We start from the raw sequence: 22,766 nt of genomic DNA on the forward strand, positions 1-22,766 counted from the left end.
TCAGGCCTTGCCAGCCAGCGGCTCTAGTGCTCTGCTAACACCGCTGCCCGGAAAACGCATGCCCCCGATCCCGGGGGCCACAGGGAGACGCCCTGGCGCTCTAACTCGCAGCCTCAGAGGGAAGGCCCTCCCATGGGGCTGCTCCTGCACTCCAGCCACACAGACCGAGGGGCATGGGCCAGCCTGCAGCCAGGCAGAGAAGCGACTCTGACCAGTGGCCTCAACGGCTGAAGCAGGCACATCCCGGTACTCCTGACTTTCCTCCAAGGCCAAAGTGCTGACACTCCTTTCCACACCACCCCGATTGATGGTCAGTTAGGGAGACAGACAGGAAGGAGGGCACCACGGGCAGAACTGAGACCCTGGTGGCTGCTGGTCTTGGCCCCAAGGCCCCCTCCCGGGCGGACAGTGACCGCAGCAACACCAGCACAGGACTCCTGCGTCCTTTGCTTCTGTGTCATGAGGACCACACCACTCCTGTGTGTCAGAGGCTGACCCGCCTTCTTAGCTCTGTTCACCGCAGGGGATGTGCCCAGGACAGCACCCCACGCACCACCTGCTCAGTGCTGAGGTCAGAACTGCCTGGCCCTCTCCTGGTCTGACGGGGAGCCTTGCCTTGCTGGGCTGGCGGGCCCTCACAGCCCACATGCCCCTCTCCTCTTGGTGTCCTGGGGCGACTCCAGGCTGCATCTGACTACAGGTTCTCAGAGGGGGGTCCTGCTGGCTCCACCTGGCACCAGGACGGCTCCTTCCAGCTCGGCCTTTCCCTCCCAGCTCTGGGCTCGCCCCCACGGCCTGGCTGCCTCTGGCCCTGGGCCCCACACCAGGGCTAAGGGTCCCCAGGGCCCCAGTCTCCTCCAGACTCAACACTCACTCACTGTCCCGGCCTCTGAGGCCTCTTTCCTCCTGCCAGCCCGCAAACCTAAGAAACTCCGCTCATATTTCATCTCTGTCCTCAGTGTTCAAGGCAGAGCTTCTCAATATACCTGGTTTACTCAGAGCCACGTCCAGTTCCTTCCACCCAGAATGAAGCCAGAGTCCACGGGGGCCGCTTGGGGTCACACTTTAATACTCGCTAGGGGCATCCGGAGGACACCCTACAAGCACGAGGTCCACACTGCAGCAGGATGACAAAAAGCAGCGGGTGAAAGGAGGAAGCAAGGCGTCCCTGTGTTCACGGGAGCTCCGGGAGGAGAAGGGGGCTGCTGAACCCCATGGGTAAAGTTCTGAAACGTGGCGCCTGGCGCTTTACAGTCTCGGGGCTCCCACAGCCAGCACTGTGATGCAGAGTGCCCCACAAGACTTGAGCCACAGGAGCAGTGCACCCCTCCCTCCACACAGAGATGCTGACTCCCACCCAGCCCCACACAGTTCCCACTGGAGACATGCCCCGCAGCCAGCGCAATAAGACAATCCCAGAGCCCCCTACCCTGCCCGCCACCCTCAGACTTGGAGCAGGCCGAGGGGCTGTGGGCGGTCTGGGTCAGGGCCCTGGAGAGTCCTGTCCTCAGCTGACAGACAAACAGCATCCAGACGGACACAGCATGGAACATTATCCAGGGTCTGGCAGAAGTTGGGGTGCGGAGCCTGGCTCTCCCACCCCAGAACCGGGAGGGCCTGCCACCCCAGCACAGAGCCGCCAGAGGAGGGCCCACACTGAGCACCCGACCTCCCCACAAGAAGCATGGTGGGCTGGGACCTCGGGCCGCAGCAGGCACCCACCACCCATGTAGCCCTGGGAGGCCCACACCCAAAGGGGCATGTGTCCAACAGGGCACTCTGCGTGGGGCCGCCCTGCAGGGCGAGGCAGGTGGACAGAGGCCCTCTGGGCCTGTGGAAGGGTGGGACGTTCAGGGCTACTTGGGGGCTGTGGGCCACCAGTCCGGCACTGATGCAGTTAGAGCCACCCGGCCACTCTCGGCAGTTCTGATGTGGAGAGGGCCCCTGATCTTCTCCAACTGCAGAAGGGCCAGCCCCACGTCCCCCTGGCCTGCCCTGTACTTGCCAGCTGCCTGCCCCGACTCCGTGAGCACGGAGGTGCCGGGAGCGATGCCGCTGGCAGGGAGGGGGCCGGAGAACTGCACTGGGAAGAGGCGCTTGCGGATGACCCCCATGTGGTGGGTGCGTGCCGTCAGCTCCTGGCCCACGTAGCAGCCCTTGGTGAAGCTGACACCGTTCATGAAGGCCAGGTTGGACTCCAGAGGAAGGGCCACTCCTGGGGGCAGGTCATGGACCCCCTCGGGAACGCCTGTGGGGGTAGGAGGGGGAGGCCCAGTGAGAGCTGAGGTGTCCTCCAGAACCTGGGGCTCACCTCGGGGGCTGGGTGTGCTGCCCCTCCCACCCCTGATAGGAGCTCCTTCCTCCGGGGCCCCCCCACCCTCTGGCCTAGGGAGCACCTCTGCTGGCCTTGCCGTAGGCAGCAGAGGTGACCCCTCTCCATGACCCTACTCTCTTCTCCCCTCTGCCCCTGGCCCACCACGTGCTTTCCCCAGGGCTGTGGTCCTGTCTACTCCTCTCTGCCTCCCAGCCATGGTCCAACTCGAGGCTTGCGCCTCCCACTCTGTCCCTCGGGCTGTCCAGCACCCCGAGGTAGCCCCACGCCCCACCTTGTTGATACCGGTGCCGGTGATAATCCTGGAGCTCCCCCAGCCGGCCTCCGGGCACCAGGGCCGGGCCCTGGCCCTCGGCCAGGAGCCGCCAACCCATGCGGGAGGTGCGGGGGTCGCGAGCGAGGATGGCGACGCTCCCAGCCGGCTCCTGCAGCGGTGCGGCCCCGCAGGCCTCCTCCGGGGAGCCGGGAAGCACGGCCCACACGCGCAGCTCGGGGCGCGGCTCCACCGTGACCTTCCGCCGGACCCTGTGGAGCGCTAGGTGCCTCTGCAGAGCGCCCAGCGCCGCGCGGTCACACTCCAGGAGGAAGGCGGGCGCCTGGTCCGTGCGCTCGAGGAGCCTGCAGGGAGAGGCGGGAGCGCGTGGGTGCGGACCCGGCGCCACGGGCTCCAGGGCGCTGAGCCGGGCCACGGCCACAAGCAGCACAGCGCCCGGAGCACGGGCACCGGTGCGCAGCAGGAGCGCTGGGGACCTGGCGGCCTGCGGACCCTCGCCGCCGAGGCGCAGGCTGAGCCGCGCGCACCCCCAGGGCGCCACCCAGAGCCCGCGGACCGCACAGCAGACCGTTGGGTGGGACGGGACGCGGCCCGGCATGGGGGGAAAGGCGGGGCGCCCACAGTGGTGCCCGGCGCTCCAGGTGAGGTAGCAAGGTGCGCACGGCCACACTGAAGACCCGGGAAGCCAAGGGCCCTAAGGCAGCGCGCACAGACTTCAGGGGGGGTGCTGAGGGGAGGAGCTGGGGGGACAGTGAAGGTGTCAGAGGTGAGGGACACAGGGAGCCACACCTTGCCCACGCCCACCGCCCACCTCCTCCCTTTCCCTTCGAAAGGCGAGCCCCGGAACCGATGAGGGACCCAGAAGCGCCCTAACCTGCACTCCGAGCAGCCCACGTCCCTGGAATGACCCCAGACCCTGGTGTGACGACCAGATGGACAGCGGAGCCCTTACAAACGGATGAGCAGGGAGACAGACAGGCTTGGGCAGCCTTAGACGTGAAGGGGGCAGGGGAGACGTCTGGGACCCAGTACATGGCCGGGTCCTGGCTGTAGATGTGGACTGAGCAAGGACCCACAGCGGGGAGAGCTGAGACAGGCAAGCAGGTAGGCCCTCACGGGCAGGGCAGGAGAGAAAGGCCATCAGCTCGTGTCCCGTCACCCCCAGAGCCCATGAGCAAGTGCCCCCACCTGACCCCCACAGCACATCAGCTGGTGCCCACGCCTCACCCCAGAGCGCATTAGCTGGTGACCCCACTGCACCCCCGGAGCCCACCAGCCGGTGCCCACACCGCACCCACAGAGGAAGGAGCTACGGAGGCTTATTCCTGTGCCATGTCTGTGGCTCATCCTGCAGTGCGCCCCTGTGTGTCCATACACTGGTCCACACCGCCAGCAGCCCTGGTCCTCTCGGGATGAGAACGACGTGTGAGGAGGGTGGGAAGAGCAGCCCTCCCAGCACGTCACCAATGAAGTCGGCTGAGGGGTGGAATTCACCGTCACAGAGAGGGGTTCAAACGCCAGAAGAAACTGCTGGAAGGGGTCCGAGGGGCTGCGGCGGCCGAGCGCGCGTGTGGAAGCACGTTCCGCGCCACTGTCCGGAGCGAACGCCAACTACAGCTGCTGCGCGACGCCGCTGCGCCACCGGGGCGACGGAGACGGACGCCGGAGCCCTGGGAGGCCGGGCGGGGCCGGGGCGCGCGGCCGCTCTGGAGAAGCGCGCAGCCCCGTATGAAGCTGCCCACGCGGCCGGTACGCGAGCCAGCGTCCGCGCCCCCGGCACCAACCCAGGGACGCGCAGACGCGTCCACGCGAGCCCGGACAGCGTCGGAGCAGCAGCCTTCCTAACGCGCCGCGAGACGGAGCGCACAGGAGCCAATGCGCGCTGTGGGTGGAGTGGGGCGCGCGGGCGGCCCTCAGAGGGCAGAGGGGCCTGGTGGTGATGGACAGCTCAGTCCTGTGGAGGTGACACAGGCCCACGCACATCATCAAGCCACAGAGCTGCAAGCACAAGGCACCCATGAGCACCGGAAGTCTGGAGGAAACTGAGCCCGCGCCGTGGGTGGCCCGCGTCCAACCCTGGGCAACTGTGTAAAGGGTCCATGGGACTACCCTGTTCATTTTTTTCTGTAGCTCTGTGTGAATCTATCATTATTTCAAAATAAAATGTTAATTAAAAAAGGAGCTGCTTCTGGGTAGGGTGGGTCCATGCCAGTGAGAAAGGAAGCAGCAGTCATTTTCCATCCAAAACCTTTTAGTGTTACTAGGCTTTTTTAACCACATGCAGCTATATCTTTATTTTTTAGGTCTTCGGCAGAGGCAGCAGAGACAGTATAGAAATACTGGCGAGGGAGGAGTCGGGCGTGGGGGGGGCAGAAAGGTCATGGGGGAGAGTGAACCTCAGAGGGCCCTGGCCAGGAAGGGAGGTGACCCAGCCAGGGGACAGGCCCCAAGAAGGGGAAAGGGGCCACCAGAGTGCAGGGGTGAGTGGGCCAGGGCTGTCACCTGTCTCACTCAAGGGGTAGATGTTCCATGGGGCTTGAGGCGGGCAGGTGGACAGGGCCAGATTCTGGGCTCAGGCACCTTCTGAGCCACCTGTGCCCATGACTGTGTGCTAGGCAGCCCCTCGGGGGGACAAAGCTGCAGTGCACCCCACTCCCCCTGCCCCAGCTGATAACAGGGCAGGTCGGCAGAAGGGCAAGGCAGGGTGGGCTTGTGCCAGGGCGGCTTTCCTGGCCTGGCACAGCCAACGTTTGGGCTGGAGCATTCTCTGTGGGGCCGCCCTGGGAGGTGAAGGGAGCCAAGAGCACCGATGGGCCTAGCCCACTCGATGCCAGGAGCATCCACGCCCCAGCCCCGGAGCAACAATCACAGATGTCCCCAGGTGTCGCAGGGCTGCCAGATAAACTAGAGGATGCCCAGTTAAATCTGAATTTCAGACAAACAGCAAATAATGTTTTTAGTATAAGTATTTCCCAAACACTGTGTGGAACATCCTTCCCTAAAAAGCCACTGTCTGTCTGAGATTTACCTTAGTGTCCTGCATTTTCCTCCTTAAGCCCAGCGGCCCCTCCTGGGGGCACAACAGCAGCCACAGGAAGAAGGAGGTGGAGGGGCAGCTGTGGCCTTACCAGCCGGCCTGGCTGGGAGGACCTGGATGAACACATGGTGCCAGTGCCATCCCAGGCGTCAACCCTCACTCTGCTCCCATGCAGGGCAGGCTGTGTGAAACCCACAAAGGGACGGCCAAGCCCACCTAAGCCCTTGCCTGGAGTGCACAGACCACCTTCCTCCAGGAGCGCCTGGTGTCCAGCACCCCCATAAACACAGGGCCCCCTCTCCTTGAGCACAGCTCTAGACCCCACTCTGCCTGGGGCCAGGGTCTTCACAAACAAATGGGTCCCTCGAGGAGGCAGCAGGTGCCAGGGCGCCAGGCACGGGTAGAGCACAAAGGGGCTGGTGGGCACCGGACAAGGCACACAGGGACGGACCCACACACCCTGCTAAGGAGCAGCAGCTCCCCTGGGGCGCTGGGCTGCTGCAGGACGGTGCGAGGACGTGACAGACTGCCACGTTCCAAGTTCCCTGGGAACACAGCCTGCAGGGCACCCGTCAGGGACTGAGGACACGGCGCCCCACACGCCCCCACGAGGCAGGAAGCAGACAGCCAGGGAAGCAGGCAGCCACGGCAGGAGGACAGGAGAGATTCAGGTTAGATGGGGGCTGAGTGGGTCCTGGGCAGAAGCATACCCAGCTGCACTCCCCACCCTCCCTCTGCCAGGGGCACCCAGGGACCGCTGAGGTCCGCGCCAGGGGAACCAGGCGTGGAGGCAAGGGAGCACGCCCCGCCTGGAAACAAGGGAGCAGAGGACCATCCCATCCTGGGGGGCAGCCCCAGCAGGAGGGGCCCCAGAGACCAGCAGACACAGCCTTGAAGGTATCCCATAAAAGCCAGCACAGCCAGGACCAGAACCAGGAGCATCTCCTTCAGCACCAGCAATTGAGGAAAGTCTGCAGGTGAGGATGAGGCCAACACATACGATGAGAGAGAGAGAAGACCTTCGCAAGACTACAGCCAGAGGGGATGAGAAGATAAGCCACAGATGGGGAGAAAGACCTCAAAGACACGTGGACAAAGCACCACCATCCAAAACAGACAAAGACCACTTACAACTCAACGATAACAAGATTGAATTGTTTAAAAGTTAAAAAATGAGCCAAGACCTTGACATCTCACCAAACAAAATACAGATGGCAAATAAGCATATGAGAAGACGCTCCACATCACATGTCAGCAGGGAAATGCAAATGTAACGACAGGCTACCACCACACGCATACCAGAATGACCAAAAACACCAGCCAGTGCTGGTGAGGGCGAAGAGCAACAGGAACTCTCCTTCACTGCTGCTGGAACACAAAATGCTGCAACTACTTTGGAAGATGGGTCAGCAGTTTTTACAAAACTAAACATATTCTTACCATATACTCCAGCAAGCATGCCCCTTAGCATTTACCCAAAGGAGCTGGAAACTTACGTCCACACAAAAAGCTGCACACGGATGTTTACAGCAGCTTTATTCATAACTGCCAAAACTTGGAAGCCACCAAGGGGTCCTTCAGGGGGCGAATGGATAAGAGAGTGAACTGTGCTGCAGCCCGACAATGGAAGATTCTTCAGCGCTGTACAGAAATGAGCTGTGAGCCCATGAAAAGACACGGAGGAAGCTGAAGTGCACAGGACTCCATGAAAGAGGCCCGTCTGCAATGGCTCCACACTGCACGATTTCAAGCATGTGGCACTCTGGGAACGGCAACCAGGGAGACCGTGCAAGACCCTTTCAGTGATGTCACGGGCTGAGGGAGGGAGGGATGAATGGCGGAGCACAGAGGACTTTCCGGACAGTGAAACCACTCTGTCTAATACTGCGATGCTGGATCCAGGTCACTGTGCATTTGTTCAAACCCACAGAAGGCACCATACCCAGCATGACCCCTGATGTGCACCATGGACTTGGGACAATGACGGTCCCATATCAGTTCATCAACTGTACAAATGTACCTCTCTGGTGGGGATGTGGATAAAGGGGGTGGCTGTGTGTACGTGAGAAATCTCTGCTCCTCCCCCCAATTATGCTGTGCACCTGAAACTGCTCCAAAAAGTCTACTTTAAAAAGAAAAAACTAAAGCTTCCTCTGAGAAAAGGTGCTACATCCAGGAAACAAGAAGAGGGTGCCCTGAGAAGGAATGACTCGAGAATAGGAAATCAGAAGCGTGAGAGGTGAACTGAAAGATTCCAGAGAGAGGCAGCAGAGAAGACCCCATGAAGAGTGAGCAGAGAGAAAGGAGGAAGCCCGGCTTCCAGGGAGGCGCCCACTCCCAGAGAGGGACCTCTGTGAGATCAGGTATCAGTAAATGGCCAACAACAAATAGGCTGGGCAGGATTGCCCCTGTGAACTAACTGAGGCATCAGACCAAACAAGGGCATTGGGCAGTGTGGAAGGCCAGCGGGCTCAGCCCCCAGCACCACGGAGCAGAACTGAGAGAGATTTGGACACTGCCTACCAACCCCCCGGGCCCTGGAGCAGCCATCCAGGGGGTGTGCTCCCCTCTTCCCTCCTTGCTGCTTCGGAGAAGCAGGGCCTCACTTTGGGGCATCTCTCTCTGATGGAACCAACACCCCACCCTCCAGACAATGCTCCCCACAAATGACTCTGAGTTGGAATCAGAATGGAGACTGGGCTCAGGGGACCTCACCCTCAGTGGCCCCCAATTCTCTCAGTGCAAAGAACAGCGAGTGGCACTGTGATTCCCCGTTCTCAGGAATGAGCCAGGCGAGAAAAACAACTGCTCACCAGCACACAGCAGGGCACACGCGATGTCTGGAAAGGGCCATCACAAGCACGCATGGGGCCAAGAACTGCTGGGCCAGCAGCCAGGCAAAGACTCTCCAGACCAGAGGGAAAGTGCGAGGAGAAAAAAAAAAAGAAACAAAGAGAAATTGCTTTATGCTGTAGAGTGATGTAAAAATTAGTAAGGGAAACCTCATTTAAAACAGGGTCAGGAGACCAGAAGGGGGAGCTCCCCCGCAGTAGCACTCGAGGTCAGTTACAGACCCCAACAAGAGTCAACAGGAAAGAATTCTTAACTACAGGAAGAAATATGCATTCTGTCCCAAACAGAAGTCGATGACCCCAGGGACTCAGCCAATGAGAAACCACCATCACCCTGAACTGCTCTTCTCAATGGACTTTCATGCAGAACCACCCTCCCAATTTCCTCCTTTCTCCTATAAAATGACGTTCCTCGCCCCTGTTTGTTGGATTTGCCTCTGGTCTGCCATAGCATGCACATCTTGAATTGCAATTCTTTGGCTATTCCCGAATAAACTCATTTTACTGATAAAATAACTGGCTCTTTTATCTTTAAGGTTAACAGCAACTTATGAGGATATAAATTCATTATAGCAAGAACAAAAAGGCACAAAGATGTCAGGGCAGGGGACCGGCCCTGGGCCCAGTGGTTAAGTTCACGCCCTCTGCTTCGGCCCCCCAGGGCCCAGGGTTTTGCTGGTTCGGATCCTGGACACGGATATGGCATGGCTCATCAGGCCATGCTGAGGCGGCGTCCCACATGCCACAACTGGAAGAACCCACAACTAAAAAGTACCTGGGGTACACTATGTACCCGGGGGCCTTGAGGAGAAAAAGGAAAAAAATTTTTTAAATCTTTAAAAAAACAAAAAGATGTAAGGGCAAATAGTGGACACAAGGAAAGAAATTTTGGGATCAAAACAACATGATTGCAACGCTGATAAATTCAAACCAGTAATGATGAGAACAGGTGCTACTGGCAATTACTAACACGGACTCAAGATATTCAGGGAACACAGTTCCAACACTACAGCACGGGGAGAAGGAGCAGAGACAAGAGAAGGAGGACGATGGCAGGTCGAAACCGGACACACAGCAGGGGTCACAAAGGTTTTCTGCAGAGGGCCAGTCAGTTCAGCCTTGGGCCACACAGTCCCTATCAGTTCTGCCATCACGGCAAGGCGGCCCCAGATAGTACGCAAACGGCCCCGGCAGCATTCCAGGACAATGAGACTCTGCAGCCAGCGGGCTGCGTCTGCCCGACCCTCCGCCACAGTCAGAGCCGCCGAGTGCGGCAACAACCGCAACGACCCAAACACGACACAGCATCACGCCGCCGCAGGACACCGCGAGCAAGAGCCCCTAAAGCTCCGGGAAAACGCACGCGCAAAGGCAGGGGGCAGGGAGGCGCCCGCTCCTACACAAACACCCGGAGCAGGACGGCTGCGGTCTTTGCCCGGAGCTGGGCGCCCACCACACGAGCAGGCCGCCCACCACACGAGCAGGCCGGAGCATCTGCAGACCCGGCAGGCAAAGGGCCACCTCGTGTGTCACCGCCCGACAGGCCGCCAGAGAGCGCTCCTCCAGAGGACAGGAGCAAACTGAGCCAGACGCGGCGGAGCGCGGCGGGAGGGGGACCCGCGAGGGGAGGGGGACCCGCGAGGGGAGGGGGACCCGCGAGAGGGGAGGGGAACCCGCGAGGAGAGGGGGACCTGAGAGAGAAGGGGACCCGCGAGGGGAGGGGGGCCTAACAGGGGAGGGGGACCTGCGAGAGGAGGGGGACGGCGGGGTTCTCAGGCGGACGCAGGCGGGAGAGAGCGGTCAGGTCACAGGAGCCCGGGGTGTGACTTTCTGGCACAAACGGCCTGAGTCGCTTGCGGGCGTGGAGGGAGCCGGTGCCACGACCACCAAGCACAGCCAGCGTAGCGTGAGCACCCAATACCGCCACCACCGGGCACGAGGATACTTGGTAGGAAATGCGGTGCACACCGGAGAACGTGGCAGGTCAAGGCACAAGCTGGTCACACACAGGCGGTTCCCCGAGTCGCGCCCCAGGTGCCACGCACCGCTTTTCAATGCACCGGGGAGAGTGCGACCGGCAGGGCTGAGCGGGAGAGGAGGGTGCGCCCGGGGCTGCGAGTCCTGGACCCATCCCTGGGGACCCCTCCGGCCCACCTAGGACTGCCCGGCGCGGGTGCCCCGGCCGCGAGCGTCCTCCCTTCCCCCGGGTGCCCGCCCCCGCCGTATGCCCCTCTCCTGGCTGCCCTCCCGTCCCCCGACGCCCGCCCCCGGGTGCCCTCCTCCCCCCGGGTGCCCGCCCCTCCACTGGGTGCCCTCCTTCCCCTGGGTGTCCCTACTCTCCCTCGGGTGCCCTCCTCCCCCGGCGACCCCGTCCTGCCGCCCGCCGCCCGCCGCCCGCCCTCACCCGTAGAGAATGACGTCATAGAGCGTGCGTCCCTGGACGTTAAGGAAGTGGGCGTAGCCCGCACGCGCCGGGGGCGGTCCCGCGCCGTCCGCGGGACCCGGAAGCGGCAGCTCATTGGTTAGCAGCCCCAGAAGGAAGGGCGCCGAGTCCGGCCCGCGCACGCGCAGCAGGGCGCGCTCGCCCAGCGGGAAGCAGGCCCAAGCCTGGCCGCCCGCGGCGTCGCCGCCGTGAAGGCCGGAGGTGTGGGCGAGGCGGCGCACCGGGGCCGCGCGCAGCCGCCAGCGCCACGCCGGGCCGCCGCGCCCCGGAGCCGTGCCGCGGAGCAATGCCGCAGCCGCCATCTTGGGCACGAGTAAGGCGGCGGGAAGGGGCGGCCCGTGCGGCGGCGGGGCGGGAGGGCGCCACAGCGGCCCCTGGCGGCGGGGGCGGGCCCTCGCGCTGTCCGTCAGCCGCCTGCCCGGCTCCGCCGCTGCCGCTCGGCGCGCCTGCGCGGCTCTGCGCGCTGCCGGGCGTCTGCTCGCCGTGCCGTCCGGGCGGCCGCGTTCCCAGCGCTGTGCGGGCGTCGGCGCGTTCGCGTCGTCTGCCGCCGCGCGCCGTCCGGAACGTCGGGTCCCCGCCGGCGGCCCCGGGTTCGCGCTCGCGCTGCGCCCGGCTGGGTGTGCGCGCCGCTGCCCCTCGCTTCGGTTCCTCTGGACGCCGGCGCGTGTGCGGTCAGCGCTTCACGCACGTCTGCGGCCGCAGCGGCCCGCCTGCGACTCGTCCAGCCGCCGTTCGCCTGGACACGGCGTCGGACCCCGCGGGTCGGGGCTCAGTCCCGCGAGCGCCCCGCTGCAGACGCCAGCCCCAGGTCCGGGCGTCGGCTGCGCTCCTGACCACCGGCTCCAGATCGGAGGCTCCCCGACCCCTCCCCGGTTGGACAAGTTTGCTGGAGCGGCTCACAGAACTCAGGAAACATTTCGCTTGCCAGATCGCCGGTTTCTAGTGAGAGCATATAACTCGGAACAGCCAGGTGCAGAGACGCAGGGAACAGGCCCGGGAAAGCGCCCCGCGCTCCCACCTCCTCTCCGAGCACACCGCCCTCCTCCAGGCACCTCCACGTGCCCGCTGACCCACAAGCTCTCGGAACCCACCTTTTGGGTCTTCTGGAGGCTCCATCACACAGGCTGATCAAATCATGAGCCACTGATGATTGATTGAAGCTCCAGCTCCTCTCCCCTCCGGGGGTCCGGGGTGGGACTGAAAGCTCCAGCCTCTAATCACAGGGTCCCTACCCCTGGGGACCAGCCCCATCCTCAGGGGCTGTCCAGAGTCACCTCGTTAGCATAAGCTCAGGTGTGGCTGAAAGGCTTGTTGTGACTGTCAAGACCCCTTTATGGCTCTCATCACAGGAGAGTCCAGGGGTTTTGGGAGCTCCGTGCCAGGAACGGGACAAGACCGAATCCCTGTTTCTTACTGTAAATCACAACATCACAGGTATATACCCAGAGTGGAATTGCTGGGTGTGTGGTAACTCTGTGTTTAGTTTTTCAACAGGTCTTATACCCTTTTTCCTAAGCACGTCAGTCAGCTCGGGCTGCATAACGAATACCACGGAGCAGGTGCTTAAACAACAGGCATGTTTCTTGAGGTTCTGGAAGCTGGGAGTCCAAGATCAGGGTCGGTTCTGGGGAGGCCTCTCTCCTCGTGCAGACAGTGCCATCTCACTGTGGTATCTCTTCCTCTTCCTACAAGGACATCAGTCCAGTGGAATCAGGGCTCCCTCCCAAAGGCCCCTTTCCAGATACTGGCTCGCTGGGCTCCAGCTGCCCCCTGTGGAGCCCGGACACACGCTCCGTCACGCCAAGCATAGCTTTAGAGCCCTGCTCTCCTGCCAGCTGTTGTCCCCATTTTCTCTCCCTGTCGGAGAAGCTCCCAAAGTCTGTGCTGCTGCTTAACCTGCTGTCTCCTAAACCCGCCCCCTCCCCAAGCTGCAGCCAGGGCAGCTGGTGGAAGCTGGCCACGGACTCCCGCAGCCCCTCCTGTGTCTTTGGCGAGGTCTGTTTCCCACCTACCCAGTCTGTCCAGCCCGGGCCCCAAGTGGCCTGCTGTCCGCCTGTCCAGTGTGCAGGTCAGGGCCCTTTGTAGCAGGGCTGCACAGAACAAGGTGAGGGCAAGGCCATGCTGGCCCCTTGGGGCTTCCAGGTACCTCTCCACCCCTCTTTCCTGCACCTACCTCCTCCAGCTGCAGGCTTTCCATGCTGTCCACAGGCCGACGCTCCAAACTGACGTCCCTTCCAGGCATTCCCTCCAGATGCCAGACCCCAAGGCCTGTCAGGCTCCCTCTGCATGTCCGATACCTCACGCTGTGCATGTACAAGCGTGACCTCGTCTCCCCAGAGCCCCGTGGCTCCCAGTGCCCGGCAGCCCACAGAGCCGCTCTGACCACCACACGTGTCCCTCCAACTTTGTGTTTGGAGTTTTCAACTTACAGAAAGTGTGAGAGTAACGCAGCATGGGCCACCTTCCCCTGGGTCCACCGATTGTCTACGTTCTGCCGTCTGTCTGCGGTCTGTCTTCCTAAGTGTCTGTTGATCCATCTACTTATCTACTGGTTGATCTATCCATCCATCTGTGGATCTCTCTGTTGATGTATCTGCCTAGCGCCTACCTATTTGTCACCTGTCATCCGTCTGTCTATCTCTGTTGATCGATCGACCTAATCTGTCCATCCATCCATCCATCCATCCATCGATCAACTTAATCTGTCCATCCATCTGGCAGAGTGCCCCGTTCCCCAGCCTCTCCCCGCCCCTGGCAGCTGCAGCTCCAGGATCAGTTCGTGTGCCACCGTGTGCGATCACCTCTCTACAGTCCCAGTCATGTCCTTTGTGACCTCCCCTTCTGCCAGCCCGCTCCCTGCCAGCATGTGCACCGCGCAGGGTGCCATTTCTGTCTCCTTGGACGTGGGAGGCCACCCCCACCTGCTGGGACACAGACACCACAGGAGCCCAGACTGGCCACTGATTAGCCAGCTGCCCCTCCAGACTAGTCACAGCGGCCTCATCAGGGCACTCGGGCTGGAGGAGCCGCCCGCCCTGCCTATGTTCTCAGTGGCAATGTCCCTGCGCCCCAAGGGCCTCCCCCCAACTTAGTGACCCCATGGCCTCCACTGGTGGTCTCAGCATTAACCCCTCGCCCTGCTCAGCTCTCACCTCCTCCACACCCTGAAGGCTCACTATTTGTTAGTCTCTGATCTGTCGTCCAGGGCCCCGTGGGCAGGTCCCTGTGCAGCTCCCTGCAGCACCCCCTGGGCCCAGCACACGACGGGGCACAGGTCACATTGGTGCAACACACAAATCGCCATCCAGATGGATCTCTGCTGAGCACATGTCAGAGTATGTGGCCCAGCCTCAGCCAGCCGTCTCCCCCCTGCCTCCTCTGTCAACCTCCTTGAGGCCTCCCCTGTCTGCCCGCACCCAGCGAGGTCCTGGATTTCCCAGCTGGGCCAACTGCATGGCGAGGGCCACAGAGTGGCCAGCCAGGAGCCCCGAGGGTCCCCCAGGCCCTCGGTCCCCTCCCAGCCAGCTTCCTGGTTGTGACCAGCCAGGCCTGGAATGCAGTTCCTCTGGCTACTGGCCACTTGCCCTTCGTGGAGGAGGTCTTCCTCTGCCTGGCCTGGCATTCCATGGGTGACCCAGCACCTCCCTGCCTGCCCAGTGAGGACACCACAGGCTGGGGGTCGCGTTCCTCCAGGCTCACGTCAGCCCATCCCTCGGCCAGCAGAGGAACATGCTTTCCCCCATCATAGCTGCAGGAAGGGCCAGCAGGCTGACCTGGACACCCGGAACCTTCCCCGCCCTGACCTTGCAATCTTGTGCTAAGCCCAGCTGGCTCAGCGCCTTCCAGCATAGCGGCCGCCTGGGTTGTTTCCATGCAAGTTTGCTCAAATGGAGTCAAATGAAACTTCCTGCTCTTTGCAGCCCTGGCTGCACTGAAGTGCCCAGAGCCACCTGTGGCCATTGGCTGCCTCTGTCTGCCTGCCAGCACTGCTCCAGGCCCCTCCTCCAGGAAGCCTTCCTGGGTCTCTGCACCAGCCTGGCCAGGCAGACAGTGGGAACTCCTGCGCGTGGGCATGGCCCAACTACTCCCTTCTCAGGTCCCTCCACTGCCGCTTCTCTTGCCCACAGCTGGGGGGCTGTGGCCTGGCCTCCGGAGACTCCCAGGGAGCTCTACGCGTTGACCTCGGGCCGGTGGGGGCCAAGGCTGCAGCTGGATCACATGTGTGTGGCCTTCCTCTGAGGCCACAGCCCCAGAGCTGTTGGGAGGCGTGGGGAGCCAAGAGCTGGAAAATCAGAGGGTGTGGGGGTCCCGGACCCTGCTTCCCAGCTACTGCGGGGCCAGGAGTGCCTTCCTGTTATTCTCTCCCCACAGCCACCTCCCTTCCTAGAGGCAGGAGAGGAAACTGCCCTGTTCTGGGGGTGTTGGAGCGTCCCCCACGTGGCCCTCCGCCATCTCCCTGAGCCACCGGACAGTTGGCTCCAGCTGTGCAAACGGATGAGAAGGAGACGAGAAGCCGGCCCCAACCCATGATGCTCCACTCACCAGGCGTGGGGCCGGGAGCCTGGGCTGTTCCCGAGCCCAGAAGACACCCTGTACCCCTGGTCTGGCCCTCCATCCTCATGGCCATCCCAGGTAGATGGGGAAACTGAGGCACTGAGAGGTTTTGCTTTTTAAGTAGCTAAGTGAGCATTAGTCAGGGTCAGTGACTGGGTTGGTTCCACCCCTGGGCATTGGCAGCCGTGTCCCAGGTGGGAGATGGCCGCCTCATCAGGGTCTGGGGCTCAGGCATGAGATGGTACTTGTGTCTGGATGTCAGGGAATTGGTCTCAGAGGTAGGACCAGGCATGACACACACGTTGGCTCCCCAGGTCTGGGATGGCCAGTGATATTGTTCGGGAGGACATGACATCAGAACCTAAGTCACCACCATCGAGAGCTCACAAAACTGATAGGACCTTGGGAACGCATCCAGGCCCCCAGTCCCAGGACAGGAGGCCTGTACCTTAGGGTCCCTTCTCCCATTGTGACCGAGCTTTTCACTGGGCATCTACCTTCTAATAGGGGTTCCTTGTGTCCCCCCTCAACTTGTATGCTGGAGCCGCAGCACCCAGGACCTCAGAATGGGATTGTATGTGGAGACGGGGCGTTTAAAGAGGTGATGACAGTAAAACGAGGTCACTGGGGTGGGCCCTGATCCTACATGACTGGTGTCCTTATAAGAAGAGGAGACGAGGGCACAGACACACATGGACGACCACGTGAGGACACAGGGAGAAGACGGCCATCTCCACACCCAGGAGAGAGGCCTCAGGAGGAAACAGCCCTGCCCTCCCCTGGGCCTCTGACTTCCAGCCTCCAGACTGGGAGACAATGAACGCTGTGGTTTGAGCTGCCCTCTCTGCAGTGTTTGTTACACAGCCCGAGCTGGCTGAGATGCCGTCCAGAATAGAGCCTCCTCTGCAGCTTCCCTCACAGCTAGGATGCGGATGGGGTGTGTGTTAGTCGGGATTCTCCAGAGAAACAGAACCAATAGGATACATATAGAGAGAAAGAGATTTATTTTCAGGAATTGGCTTACATGATTGTGGGGCTGGCCAGTCTGAAACCTGAGAGGTGGAGAAAGAGATTTAGTATAAGGAATTGGCTCACATGATTTGGAGGCAGAGAAGTCCCAAGATCTGCTGTCTGCAAGCTGGGGACCCAGGACAGCCAGTGGTGTAGTTTGAGTCCAACTCTGAGGACGGGACCAACGTCCTAGCTCAAGCAGTCACATATGAGGAGTTTCCGCTTTCTCTGCCTTTTTGGTCTATTCAGGCCTTCAACTGATGGGACGAGGCCCACCCACACTGGGAAGGGTGATCTTTACTCAGTCTGCAGATTCACTGTCAGTCTCCTCCAGGAGCACCTCACAGGCACACCCAGGGTCATGTTTAATCTGGGTGTCCTGGGGCCCAGTCAGGTTGACATAGACAATTAACCATCACCAGCAGTCTGGAAGCAGAGCTGCTGCCTCAGGAGCCACAGTCTTTGCTTATAAGGCCGTCACCTGATTGGGCAAGGCCCCCACACACAGGGGAGGGCAATCTGTTTTAAGTCTGCAGATTGACAGTGTTAATCTCATCTAAAAACACATCTTCACTGGGGTGTAGTGGTTGAGTTTGGCATACTCTGCTTCGGCGGCCTGGGTTCAGATCCCTGGCACAGACCTGCACTGCTTGCCAGTCATGCTGTGGCGGCATTCCACATAGAAAGTGGAGAAAGACTGGCACAGATAATAGCTCAGGGTGAATCTTCCTCAGCTGAAGAACTAAACAAACAAAAGACACACCTTCACTGCAACATCTAGACTGGTGTTGGGCCGACCACTGGGCATGGACCCACTGCCTGAGCTCCATCTGCCTTCCGTGCTCAGACACACAGCACGCCAGCCCCCAGCAGCCCGACAGAGTCATCCCCTCACTGACCCAGCTGCCGCACACTGTACCTGCACCACTGAGGAGTAGCGGACAAAGATGAGAGACTCGACGGGCTTCACGGTTGCTGGAGTTGCGGCGGATGCTAGACGTGGTAGAAGAAGCGGGCAGCGGCTGCAGAGGCCAGGGAGGGGCTGGGAGGCTTCCTGTGTGGCCAGGGGGCCAGCTGACCAAGGCTCCCCAGGTCTCCACGGGTGGTGGTGTCTCCAAGAGGCCCCAGCAAGACCACTGGCTCAGTGAGTGAGGAAGTCTGAGCTGGCCCGGCCCAGACCCCTGGGCTGCGGCTGCACTGGCTCAGCCCGCGTGGGAGAGGCTGTGATCCCAACCAAAGGGCCTGAAGCTTGACCTAAAGTTCCCTCTCCGTGGCTGAGGGAGCCTGCCCTGGACGAAGGCTGAGTGGAATCAGAAGGTTCTTCCCTGAGCACACACAGCACACACCTGCCCGGGCCGTCCCATCAGCCGGCTTCGTGGCTTCTTTTCAGGCAGATGTAGGGGAGTCTGCACCCCACTTCCCACCTCTCATGGACCTGTCCACATCAGGGGGGCCTTATGGCCCCAAAGCGGGCGGGCTGAGTTCAGATCGAGGTCAGCCTCCAGGCGCTGCTGGGGTGGGCACCTGCATCCTCAACCAGGCCTCACCGGCCCCTGGCTGTTTCTGAACCCCAAAGTCACCAGCTGGCCCGCTCGGACTGCCCCCGACCCCCCAAGGTCCTGATGTCCTCCAGGGCCTCCACTGAGGGGAGACCCGGCCCCAGGAGGCTGACGGAGGCCGTGGAGGGGCTGCGGCAGGGTGCCGGCCAACCTCGCTGCCTTACAGTGATGCGGGGTCGGTGAGCCGAGGAGTCGAAAGAAAGATTTCTTAGACTCTTAAGATCTGGCAGTAGTGCTCTTTTATTTAGAGACTAGAATAGCATGGGGACAGGACCCATGGGCAGTCAGAGCTTCTGCTGCTGCTGCTTCTGCTGCCCCCGCTGGCATGAGGACAGAGCCCATGGGCAGGCAGAGCTGGTGCGTGGGGACAGGACCCAGGGGCAGTCAGTGCTCCCGCTGCTGCCCCGAGTTGAGGGTTAGGGCTAAATTTAAGGCATAGGTATATGATTCATCTCTTTACAAGACAAAGGAAAGAACATGAAAAAAAGTTAAAATGGTATCAGTGCAGGTGGGGTCTGGTCATTGGGTGATCCCATGACTTTTAGAGAAGAATAAAATCGGATTAAGTAAAGGTTAGAAAGGTCAGAAGCCACCACCCTAAACCAGTTACATGAGATTGCCAGACGCAACCAACTTAAGTTCTTGCCTTCCCCATTAAGAGCTTCTAGGGACAAGGTCATCTCTCTTCTTCTTCCTGGTACAGAGAGGGAGGCACCTTTTACAGATAGAGATTTACCTTACAAATGTAAATGTGTCCCAACAAGGGCAAGTTCCATTCCCCAGAGCCTCCTTCCCTGTCCCAGTTTATCAAAAGCAATCAGCCCCAAACAATCCTGATGCCAAAGAGACATATCTTGGGGTGGCCAATTTCGGGTCCCTACATGGTCACCTCCCCTTCCTTCACAAACGCAAATGTCTCTCAAAAGGGCAAGCAAAATTCCAGTCCTCGGAGCCTGCTTCTCATCTGCAGTTTTAAAAGTAACCAGCCTAAAAATCCTCATCATAAACCATTTTAAAATTAAGCAGCCTAAAAATCCTCATCAGCAGGAGTCCACCGCCAGCTCTGCCACTCACCAGGCCAGACAGCACCATACCCACCGCACGGCCCCAGCCCCCAGACTGGAGAGGTGGGCAGTGAGTCCCTGCTCCAGATCTGGATTTTCTCTCCCTCTGAAACTGCCAGCATCCCCGTGCAGGACTGCGTGAGGGCAGGGCTCACCTGTGAGGGGGCTCTCCTAAGCCTAAGGCTCACCTGGGGTCAGGGCTCACTAGGGGGCAGAGCTCACCTGGGGTCATGGCTCTCCTGGGCCTAAGGCTTACCTGGGGGCAGGGCTCACCCAGGGGGAGAGATCACCAGGGGGCAGGGCTCACCTGGGGCAAGAGCTGACCTCGGGGCAGGGCTCACTCAGGGGCAGGGCTCACCTGGGGGCAGGGCTCAGCTAGTCAGGCCCCATGGAGGAGAGGGACTCAGCACGCAGTTGGCTTCTGACCAGAAGGCTAAGTTTAGGGTTGGGGCTCAGCCCAGGCTTGGAGCTTGGCCCCGGGACCCAGAGAGAGTCTGTTGGCTGGGAGTGGCTGTCAGGGCCTGCCTTGGGCCTGAGGAAGGCTGGTAGACAGCTGGGGTCCCCAAAGTTTTGACCGATGTGGCTCCATGCTGGCAGCAGCTGATCCCCTCACTGTGCCCACCTCTCCCCCTCAGGCTGCAGGCTTTGGCCAGCGTCCAGATAGTGTTGGGGCTTGAGACTGGACTGCCCTTCTGTCCTCTGAGCTGCAGGCTGAGCTTGGGCTCTGGTGCGAGCTGGCCGAGCTCTTTGCTCTCGCCATCTGTGTGCTGAGCTGTGCCCTTCCTGGCTGCTGCCTGGCACTGACCAGCACCAGCGAGTCTGAGGAGCTGCGGGGGCTTGGGCTTCGGCCCTGCTCTCCCAGCCTGCCTGAAGGGGAGCCGTGTCTCCTCAGAGGCCAGTGATGGACAGGCACACACATGTGCATACACACCACACGAACACACATGCACATGCACAGACATGCATGCATACTCACCAACACCACACGTGTGTACACCACAGGCACAGATACACTACACGTGCATGCACACACGGTCGTAAACAAGTCAGTTTTATTTTACTTCCTTTGTTTTGGATGCTGTGTCTGAATTAGGGAGGAGGCTGGAAGGCACAGAGGCCGTAGCTGGGAGCCACGGAGCGTCGTCCCCCAGCACAGCAAAACCACAGCCCTGACCACCACCTGACAAGGCCACCACCCTCAAGGTGACTAGTGTCTTGGCGGAACTTCAAGTGTGTCCCAGAGAAAAGGGCTGCCCCAGTGGGCGCAGAGTCTCACAGGACGTGGACCCGTCCACCCTAGGCCCCTCCAGGGCCTTGCCCCAGTTCTGTCTGGGCAGGGAACTGAGTAGGGCGCAGGCCCCCGCAGTTGCCGGAGGAGGACCAGGCAGCTCGGCTCTGGGCCCAGCGCAGCCACCCACGAGGAGGTGCAGACGGGCTGGGCACTGGGGTCCCACCTCCAGGGCCTCGTTTTCCCTTTCTAGGAGGAAGACCTGGGACTGCTTCCAGCTCTGCAGGAACCAGACCGCCAGCTGGGGGTGGGTGCTGGGGAGAAGCCCCCTTAGCTGCAGGGAGGGGGAACAAGCACAGTACTTCCCAATGCCCTGGCCAGACACCCCTGGGCATCACATAGGAGCTGCTGCTGGGGAGCGCGCTGTGGGGTGCGGAGCCCTGCCTGGCCAGACCCCTTGTCCTGAGGCCGTGGCCAGGGTTCAGTGAGGCTCGTGGGAAAGGGGGTGGGCAGTGCCCCAGCCACTGTGCCGCCCGCCCTCAGGTTTTGGATCAGAGCTGGAGACCCTTTGTGGTTCCCAGGCCTCCCTCCCCCTCCTCTCCTGGCAGAGAGGGGGCTCAGGAGGGAGGGGCAGCGGCGCAGAGCAGGGCTGCCTTTGTCCTCCCAGGAGGGTAGGCGGTGGGCCAAGGAGGAAGAGGAGGAGGAGGAGGCGGAGGGCTGGTTGTGCTCTGCGCCCAGCTCGTCCAGTCCCCAGCCTTCACCCAGGGCTCTGACCCCGAGCACTGGCTCGGAGGGAGTTGGAGAGCCGCGAGGGCGGGACCTCAGATCCACACGGTGGTCTTCCCCTCCCTGCTGCTGGCACTGCCCTTCTCGGAGCCCGCCCTGGGCTTGGCGCCTGGCCGGCCCTGGCCGCCGCCCGTGCCCCCCGACGTGGCACTCCCCGACCCGGAGGCGGGGGCGCCGGGCCTCGGTGGCCCCCGGGCGGCCGTGGGGAGGCCGGGGCAGGGCGGGCTGTCGCGGTCCCCGAGCGCGCGCCCGTCTCGCAGCGCCTGCAGCGCCAGGCCAGCCAGGTCCTGGTCGTGGGCGCGCGCGGGCTCCGCCGCGCGCACCACCAGGCTGTAGTCGGGCGGGCCGGCCAGGCCGGGCGCGGCGGGCAGCGCGCAGGGCGGTGGGCGCGGCGCGGGGCCAGGGACCGCGGGTGGTGGACGACGGGCGCGCACCGCGTCCTGCGCGCTGCCTAGGCCCAGGTGCGCCATCTCGCAGAGGTTGAGCAGCAGGCAGAGGCAGCTGACCACGTACATGACCAACAAGAAGACCGTCTTCTCGGTGGGCCGCGATACGAAGCAGTCGACCACGTGCGGGCAGGGCTGGCGGCTGCACCGGAAGAAAGGCCGCACCTCGAAACCGTACAGCAGGTACTGGCCCACCAGGAAGGCCACCTCGAAGGCGGCGCGCGCCACCAGCTGGGCCACGTACACGCGCATCAGGCCCTCGCGCTGGATGCGCCGCCGCCCGTCGTGGGGCCCAGCTGGGCCTGGGGCCCCCGCGCCCTTGGCATCCCCACCCGTGCCCTTGGCCGCGCTCACGTCCTCCGCCTCGTCCTCGTCGCCCAGCCCCTCGGCCACCCCCGGCTCCTCGTCCTCCTCGCCCAGGCCCAGCATAGGCTCCTCCTCGGCCAGGCCAGCGGGCTCGGGCCAGCCGGGGTTGGGGGGCGGTGGCGGCGGCGCGCGGCGGCGGGGCGCGCGGCGGCCCTCGTGAAGCGAGGCGCGGGCCAGGCGGTGCACCGCGTAGCCCAGGTACATGACGGAGGGCGTGGAGATGACCACGATCTGGAAGACCCAGAAGCGCACGTGGGACAGGGGCGCGAAGGCGTCGTAGCACACGTTGTCGCAGCCCGGCTGCCGCGTGTTGCACATGAACTTGGTCTGCTCGTCCGAGTAGATGGACTCGCCGCCCACGGCTGTGAGCACGATGCGGAAGACCACCAGCACCGTGAGCCACACCTTGCCCACGAATGTGGAGTGGTTGTGGATCTCCTCCAGCAGCCGCGTCAGGAAGCTCCAGCTCATGTTGGTCATAGGGGCTGGGGACAGGACCTGCAGGACCACGAGGAGCTCAACCCGGGCCGGGTCAGGCCCAGCGGGGAACTCGTCGCCTCCAGGAGCGTGGCCCCGCCCAGGTCCTGACCCTGCTCGTGGGATGGGTGCAGGGAGAGGCCGGGGCCCCGCGGGCAGAGGACAGGCCGCCTCGCTCCCGCTGAGCACCCACCTCGCCCCGCCCCCAGACCCGACCCAGGTCCACGTGGCCTGGAGCGGTGCCAGCCTTTCCTGCCCTCTCCCAGACCCCCAGGAAAGCCTGGTTTGGTGCAAGCCACTCCCCTTCAGGGACCCGGCCCCAGCCTAGGAGCACAGG

The 22,766-nt window shown here is 62.0% G+C and overlaps 2 protein-coding genes across 2 annotated transcripts; both read right to left on the reverse strand.

Annotated features, from left to right (window-relative positions):
• Positions 1 to 1,048: 1,048 nt before the first annotated feature.
• IBA57 (iron-sulfur cluster assembly factor IBA57) lies at positions 1,049 to 11,256 on the reverse strand. Its single transcript, XM_046668488.1, has 3 exons — positions 10,900 to 11,256; positions 2,607 to 2,950; positions 1,049 to 2,248 (listed from the first exon to the last, which is right to left on the reverse strand). Exons 1-3 carry the CDS (start codon positions 11,238 to 11,240, stop codon positions 1,857 to 1,859), a joined length of 1,077 nt encoding a protein of 358 aa, XP_046524444.1. The 5' UTR covers positions 11,241 to 11,256; the 3' UTR covers positions 1,049 to 1,856.
• A 9,764-nt stretch (positions 11,257 to 21,020) lies between these two features.
• GJC2 (gap junction protein gamma 2) lies at positions 21,021 to 22,432 on the reverse strand. The gene has a single exon (XM_046665469.1). The coding sequence runs from the start codon at positions 22,430 to 22,432 to the stop codon at positions 21,176 to 21,178; it is 1,257 nt and encodes a 418-aa protein (XP_046521425.1). The 3' UTR covers positions 21,021 to 21,175.
• Positions 22,433 to 22,766: the final 334 nt, after the last annotated feature.

The sequence above is a fragment of the Equus quagga genome, chromosome 7 (assembly GCF_021613505.1).
Source record: "Equus quagga isolate Etosha38 chromosome 7, UCLA_HA_Equagga_1.0, whole genome shotgun sequence".
Lineage (NCBI taxonomy): Eukaryota > Metazoa > Chordata > Mammalia > Perissodactyla > Equidae > Equus > Equus quagga.

What these genes read in the sequence shown, in the direction of transcription:
- GJC2 (XM_046665469.1), bottom strand. Translation starts at nt 22,432, where the DNA reads ATGACCAACATGAGCTGGAGCTTCCTGACGCGGCTGCTGGAGGAGATC.
- IBA57 (XM_046668488.1), bottom strand. Translation starts at nt 11,240, where the DNA reads ATGGCGGCTGCGGCATTGCTCCGCGGCACGGCTCCGGGGCGCGGCGGC. An exon ending in TATGACGTCATTCTCTACGG is followed by an intron (nt 2,951 to 10,899) that starts GTGAGGGCGGGC and finishes CTCTCCCTGCAG; the next exon opens with GCTCCTCGAGCGCACGGACC. An exon ending in CCGGCACCGGTATCAACAAG is followed by an intron (nt 2,249 to 2,606) that starts GTGGGGCGTGGG and finishes CTACCCCCACAG; the next exon opens with GCGTTCCCGAGGGGGTCCAT.